The 7,536-nt window shown below is 39.7% G+C and overlaps 1 protein-coding gene across 1 annotated transcript in view; it reads left to right on the top strand.

The window, feature by feature from the left end:
* The window catches only part of ULK4 (unc-51 like kinase 4), a 619,976-nt gene that overhangs the window by 253,564 nt on the left and 358,876 nt on the right, over positions 1 to 7,536 (top strand). Inside the window, exon 32 of the mRNA XM_023515932.1 lies at positions 1,408 to 1,456. Coding sequence (XP_023371700.1) covers positions 1,408 to 1,456 — 49 coding nt within the window. The remainder of the gene's footprint in view (positions 1 to 1,407; positions 1,457 to 7,536) is intronic.

The following is a 7,536-nucleotide window of genomic DNA, read 5'->3' as shown; positions in this document are numbered from 1 at the left end:
TTTCTGTTTGCCTAGTGGTATGTGTGTCTGCTCACTTAGTCTCATAGGATTTATCATGCTCCTGGGAGGCCAGATGATAAAATTTCCTTTCCATACACCTGGTATTTTCCGTGAAATAGGTAAATTGCACTCACCACGTATGCAGCATGCTTATCTAAAACTCTGTAGTTTATCATACGAAGTTAATTCCAGTAAAACAGTAGAAAGGAATGTAATTTTTTTTTTTTTGATCAAAGCAGGAGTCAGCAAACTGTAACCTGTGCCTAACCATGGCCTACTACCTGTTTTTTTGTTTGTTTGTTTGAGACAGAGTCTCACTGTGTTACCTTTGGTAGAGTGCCGTGGCATCACAGCTCATAGCAATCTCTAACTCGTGGGCTTAAGCTATTCTCTTGCCTCAGCCTCCCAAGTAGCTGGGACTACAGGTGCTCACCACAATGCCCAGCTACTTTTGTTGTTGTTTAGTAGGCCCAGGCTGGGTTTGAACCCACCTGCATTGGTGTATATGGCCAGTGCCCTACCCACTGAGCTATGGGTACTGCCTTACCACTGACTGTTTGTTGTAAATAAAGTTTTATTGGAACACAGCTATCCCTATTTGTGTATTATTTATGGCTGCTTTCATTTTACAATGACAGAATTGCATAGTTGCTATTGAGACAGCATGGCCTGCAAAGCCTGAAATATTTACTGTGTGGCCTAGTACAGAAAAAATGTTTGATGTATCCTGCACTAAAGGTGTATTTGAAGATTCAGATATTGACTTTTGAATGGTTTGGGTTTTATCAAGGCTGTTTTCTCTTAAATTGAATTAAAAAAAATCTTCTGTTATAATTGATGATAATTTGTAACTAGATTTGTTGAGGAAAAGTGCCTAGAGTCTACCAGGTGATTGGTGTCCAAATTTTTAACAATTAAAGATCATTAAAATTCATTATACATTAATTCCTTAATGCTGAACAGACAGCTAATGAGGCACATATTAAAAATCACACGGTGGCATGCTTATGATTTAACTGTGCGGTGAGCGGTGGTTGCATTATTTCTGCTGACATTACCTGTTTTGATAGTCTTTATGATAATTGTGAATTTTAATTAATTTTTACATTAAAAATATTAACCTTTTTGAGATTTTACTTACTAAAGATCAATAAGGCTAAGCTAGTATCACTAGCAAAGAAACCTTATATTTCTTGTGTTTAATAGCAGTGGCTCAGTGTTTTAAAAATGAGCATTTAATTATACTATTTTTCACAGACTTTCAGAATTCACAGAATTCACAGAAAATAGAATACTAATTTTCACAGAATTTCAGCAATAGAACATGGGGCCTGCAGTGCTCCGTATCAGGGCAATGGTTTAATTGTGCATTATCTAACGTGTGGTTGTGTTTCTGTTTTTTAACAGACTTGTGGAAGAAAGCAAACTGATCCCACTGATTTTTGAAGTAATTCGGGTAAGAAAGAAAACGTGCATTTGAAACTCAAGTGGATTTTTGAAATTTTTAAGATTCTCCTAACCCTGTCTCTGCGCTAGGAGTATTGTATGTTCTTTATTGTCTCATTTAACCTCTTCAGACTACAGCCTGCTTATCTAGAAGCAGATGTCACACTCTGAAATTTTATAGAGACAATATTTAATGGCCTACCTTCTTTTCACAAATCCTTTGGATTTGAATTTTATTGTATTAATATGTGTTTTCTGGCCAGTGCATGGCTTATGCCTTTAATCCTAGCACTCTAGGGGGCTGAGGCAGGTGGATTACATGAGCTCAGGAGTTTGAGACCAGCCTGAGCAAGAGTGAGATCCATCTCTACTAAAACTAGACAAATTAACCAGGTGTGAAGGCCCATGCCTGTAGTCCCAGCTGAGGCAAGGGGATTGCTTGAGGCCAGGAGCTTGAGGTTGCTGTGAGCTAGGACACCAGGGCACTCTAGCCTGGGGCAAGAGGGTGAGAGTCTGTCTCTAAAATAATAAAAATGTGTTTTCTAACATAGAATACTTTATCTGAGGTTGTTTTGTGGAGAGAGGAAAGATTGATTATTGCTGCACTTCAGTATGAATTTTCTGATGGTCAATTTGAAGCCCTCTGACTGTGTAGTTACTGGATAGCAGTTTTATGCCTGTGGCCATCAAATTGTCGTCTTCAGAACTTAGATAGCTTAGCTTCTATACATCATTTTTCTATTCCCAGAATACAACTTAAATTGAAAACCATCTGTTAAGGAAAATGTTTCATCTATGTTTCTTTCTTTTTTTTTTTTTTCTTTTCTTTTTTGGAGATAGAGTCTCAAGGTATTGCCCTGGATAGAGTGCCATGGCACTGTACCTCACAGCAACCTCTCTAACTCTTGGGCTCAAGTGATCCTCTTGCCTCAGTTTTCTATTTTTAGTAGTGACTGGGTCTCACTTTTGCTCAGGCTGTTCTCGAACTCATGAGCTGAAGCGATCTACCAACCTCAACCTCCCAGAGTGTTAGGATTATAGGTGTGAGCCACTGTGCATGGCCTCATCTGTGTTTCTTATTTGTAGAGAATACAGCAGGATGCAGAGTTGATTTTCTTTATGTCTGCTAAATCCCTAATTATAGATTTGTGAATTAGGCTGAAAATGGAATTGTGCTTACAGCGAAGAAGTGCTGTGGCCAAGGACAGATTCTGTTATATCTGGGTTTCTTATTCCCTCTTACTATGAACTTGACCTCCATTGCTCACTGATAGCATAAGGGACAAAGGAGAGGACATGTCCCTCGTAAGACTGGTCTGACCCACCTTGGTCATTAGTGGAACATTAGCTGTGGTAATCTGATAATCCTACCAGTGGAAAATTAACTTTCATTAATGATCTTGAAATATTGATCTACATTTTTTTGGTGTGCTGTCATGTCCTTTTCTCAGCTGCAGATCACTCTGAGAAACTCCTTTTGGGAGAGCTTACTGGGTTTGCTGAGCTGTTTGCATTGGATAGGGTTTAGGGGTGAGAGTGGGCTGTGTTCCCAAAGTGTGCCCAAGTGACAAGATGATAGCTGCTTTGCTGAGTGGAATACGCAGAGTTGGAGTCTGGATTGAATAGGTTAGTAGAGTAAAAGGGAACTTTAGAGACAGCATAAGGAGAAAAGGGAGATAGAGAAGTGGGGAGCCCAGAGCTATCTCATGGGGACTTTCACATTTGCCCAGTGGCATGTGTGTCTGCCCACCTTCAGTAGGAAGCACATTACTTGCTAATTTGTTATGCAGTTGGATTTGTTGTGGAGGACAGTGTTGTAGCAAAACTGCTGAGTTTGGCCAGATGGATGGGCATGGGGCAAGAGTCAAAGCTGACCATCCTCAGCCACTGTAGGAACATATTTGGAAAAAGACTGGTGTAGACCCTGTAGAGCTAGTGTGGGCCTTAATGGGTGGATGTGATGCATCCCTGTGCTTTCGGAGAAGGGCTTCTAACCTGCTAAGTCAATACAGCACTTTGTGTGACTGATGGAAAGGTCTCAGTCTATCCTTCGGTAATTGTCTCAACATCTAAAATCTGAACATGCAAAATTCCTCCTTGTAGTTACCAAAACCCCTTGATTAATCTTGATTAATCTTTGTATACTGAGCACCTAGCAAGTGCTTGATATTTTACAAACCACAATAAGTTTTTAATGAATTGATTAATGCCACTATTTAAACTCATGTCATTGTGGTATGGCTATTGTGGGGAGTGGGTGGAAGGTGACACCTGGTCTGCATATCGGGACTGTAGCTGGTTCTGATCCCTGCGGCCTCACAGCCATGTCTAGAATGATGTTCTTTCTCTAACCAGAACAACTCCATGCTCAGGTTTCTCGTAGCGTATTATTCTAAAAAGAGATCCTGCTGCCAAACAGTAAAGAAGAAAAGAGTTGGAAACCACTGCTTTACGGGGCAGGACTTTGACGTCCTTGAAGTACATTATTAAATTCCTATGCTACTTTGGTCTTTCTTGCGTTGAATAATCTTAACTGTTTTTATCTGTATAAATACATTTTTTAATCAATGAAATGTCTTTGTAGTAGTTATCCTGTGAACTATTATCTTGTCCTTTAAAAATTTTTGTTACTGAGATAGACATAATATAGTATTTTATTGACTTTTATGATGCACTTTTTTTTTTTCATATTTTCACATTTCTGAAACTGAGAAATACTTTCCAATTCAGTGACATTTCACAATTGCTTTCAGCCAGGTGACCTGGTTGTCATTGCCTTAACCAGTTTATTTCACTTCTATTTAATTTTCCTTTTTATAAATACCTCTGAGTGATATATTATAAAAATCTATGTCTGAATAAATCTAGAGGAGCTCTTTCAATAAAAAGTAAATAAAAATTCTGAGTAAGGAGAGATGATGTTATAGTTTAATTGGCTGCATTTTTCTTTCTTAGTACTTGATACAATAATGGCACATTTTAGAACTGATGGATTTCTAGATTTAAGGAAACAAACCACTTTAATTTGGTTTGGTTTCTAAGTTCAAGGGCCTATGTAGTGTCTAGTATATACACATGGCAGCTTCTAGCAATGATTCGATCATAATGAGATGAAATGTGAAGATGGTGTGGGGTGCTGCGTGATTGAGTGCTTATTGTGCCATTAAAAAAACAACAAAACAGCATTTGACTTCTTCACTTGGTGGTCTACTGTGACTTCTCGGTGACTTTTTTCTTACTCTTAGCTTACAACTTTTCCAACTTTTGTCCGATATCCTTAAAGTGTACAGGCTTTGTTACTCCTGCCTACTTTCTCGAGCTCTTCCGATGATGTGCTCTTCCCAGCAGTGCTCTCCTGCACGTCTTTCATTAATAAAGTGACCTGTCTCTTCTAAGGGAGTTGCAGGCAACTTCTCAGTTTTTCCTGCAGGCATGGAGGCAAGAAAAGGTGAAGGGAGCAGAATTTTGAATTCATGTCTTGTTTGTACAAAAGAGCTATGGAGGAATCTTAGGAGGCACAGACATTTCTGGAGCTGTATGATAGACCCGGGAGCTCCAAGCATGGATTCAAACCAGTTAAATGAATAACCAATTGAAATTAATTTTTATTATTTTGGAAAAAATATATAAGGTGTCTTCAGTTCCCATAGTCTACTTCAGACTACTTTTGGTCTGGATGGCTAAAGTGTAGACTCTCTGAATTCATGTTGCAGGGAGAAAGCGACATGCAGACCATAACTGGGTAAGAGCATGGTAGGAGCTTTGTGGAGGGACATGTAGAAAGCTGTGGATCCTGAGGAGGGAGTGACCAGCTCTGTTGAGTGGAGGAGGGGAGTCTCACAGTAGTGACTTTTGAACAGGGCCTTAAGGGAATAGCAAGATGTATTTGGGGGTGGGAGGGAAGTTCAGCTTGGAGGATGGGAAGGCAAGGTTAGTGTATGGAATGCTGAGTATAGTCATCTCTCGGTATCTGAGAAGGATGGCTTCTCAGGGATAGTCAGTTGCCTTGTATATCCTCTGTATACTTTAAATCATTTCTAGATTACCTGAGATACCCATACAATGCAAACACTACGTACATAGTTGTTATATTGTATTTTTAAATTTGTAAATTTTTATAAGCCAAGCGTGGTGGCTCACGCCTGTAATCCTAGTACTCTGTAAGGCCCAGGTGGGTGGATTGCCTAAGCTCACATGTTCAAGACCAGCCTGAGCCAGAGCGATACCCCCGTCTCTAAAAATAGCCAGGTGTTGTGGTGGGCACCTGTAGTCCCAGCTATTTGGGAGGCTGAGGCAAGAGAATTGCTTGAGTCCAGGAGTTTGAGGTTGCTGTGAACTATGATGTCATGGCATTCTACCAAGGGCAACAAAGTGAGACTGTCTTTAAAAAAAAAAAATTGTAAATTTTTTGTAGTATCACTATTTCTTTCTTAAATATTTTTTGATTCATGGTTGTTGAATGTGGAATCTGGGGATAGGGAAGGCCAACTGTCCTTAGATGTGCTTCAGTACACAGAGCAGAGAACATGGAGAAATGGTAGAAAGTGAGACTAGAGGGTAATTTGGGACAAAATTCTGCAGGCCTTTATAGTGTGGTCATTTTGTATTTGTTTGGCTTTGCCAATAATTTATGCCTTTTAAAATCATCTCCTTAAAATAAATCTTCTAGCACTCTTATGCTGCAGGAGGTGTGTGCAGCGAGGATATGGGTTGGCAGGCCGTAGGTTTGTGGCTCGGGGAGAATCAGGCTAGAACACTGAAACGGGGTACAAGGGGGGTTCTGGGAGTTCTTGCAAGTTTCCATCTGTGAGGCTTTTGAAGTCAGCCATATGGACTTTGGGGAAGGGAGTGTAAAAGACAGAGCTGGCTCGGCTCAGAGGTCCATTCTGGAATCCCAGGACTTCTAACACCATGTTCAGGGTAGGGTGGAGGCAGAATGCTTCCAATTCTGAGCTCTAGCTGCATGTTTCCCGCTTTGGCAGGCCAGGCAGTGGAGAAACCAAGTGGCTGATAGTTTACAAAGCACTGTTGTCTTCTTGGGAGCTCGGTGCTACACCCTTGCCAGGGCCTCTGTGGCTGAGAGGTCTGCGTTTTCAGTGACAGCACTAGGCTGCTGTGTTAAGCCGGGAGAGGAGGCCCAGGCAGCCTGCACTTGTAGCATGCAGTCTTCAGGGTCTACTTCACAAAGGCAGTTAGTTCAGATGTGCTTAATTTTAATAAATGCAGGTTCCTGAAAAACGAGAGCCATCAGAAGATGGCCTGGCTTTGGAGCACAGAATTGCTGGATCTGCAGGATGGAGGACATTCTTTTTTTTCACTTTTTCACTTTCCAAAGAGTAGAAATTGCTTTTAAATGTATCTCAAGTGTGAATTTGGCTGTATCAGCCTTTGGATTTTGCTATGACTCTAATCTTTCTTCATTTTATTTCAGTGGTTTATGTTTTGGCTTACTTCAATAAATCATTTTAATGCCATGTAATACAGGCAAACTCTATTTTATTGGAAAAAATCTTTATTCATGGCAGATTTTCCAATATGTGCCAAAATATTGCTGTCATGATATTTTATGTGTCTATTCTGAAACAAACAATTAAAGAGCAATTTCAATGGCAAACGTTGACAATAAAAATGGGATTAGCAATACACTAGTTTAAAAATTATGTTGTTTCAACAATTCCAGAGGCTAGCAGTCGAAGCAAGCGTGAGTAAATCTTTCCAGTCAACCGTATCTTCAGAGAAGAGCCTCTTTATGGATCCTGGAAGCCCAAAGGATTTAATCACTGAGACACCAATGTGGTATAGACTGACAGACACATTACATTTAAGGAATGTTTTCAAACCTGTGCATTCATCAGGCTTATAAAATTGCTTTGCTCTACTCAAGTTGCAACTCAACTAACATGAATTGGTTCTTAGGTATGTTAAAATAACAATTTTTCTTATAATTTTAAGACTCCACATGCTTGTGTTTAATATGCTGTTAATAAGATTCCGCTTTGCGTGTGTGCAGAAATTTCTAAAATGGAAAACAAATTTGATTAACATTTCAAAATGTTTGATTTAGGAAGATGCAATTTTAAATTTATGCAA

This window comes from Otolemur garnettii, unplaced genomic scaffold (assembly GCF_000181295.1).
Source record: "Otolemur garnettii isolate 467f Iridium unplaced genomic scaffold, OtoGar3 scaffold00082, whole genome shotgun sequence".
Lineage (NCBI taxonomy): Eukaryota > Metazoa > Chordata > Mammalia > Primates > Galagidae > Otolemur > Otolemur garnettii.
Note: the sequence above shows the minus strand (reverse complement) of the source record. Positions and strands in the feature narration are given on the sequence as shown.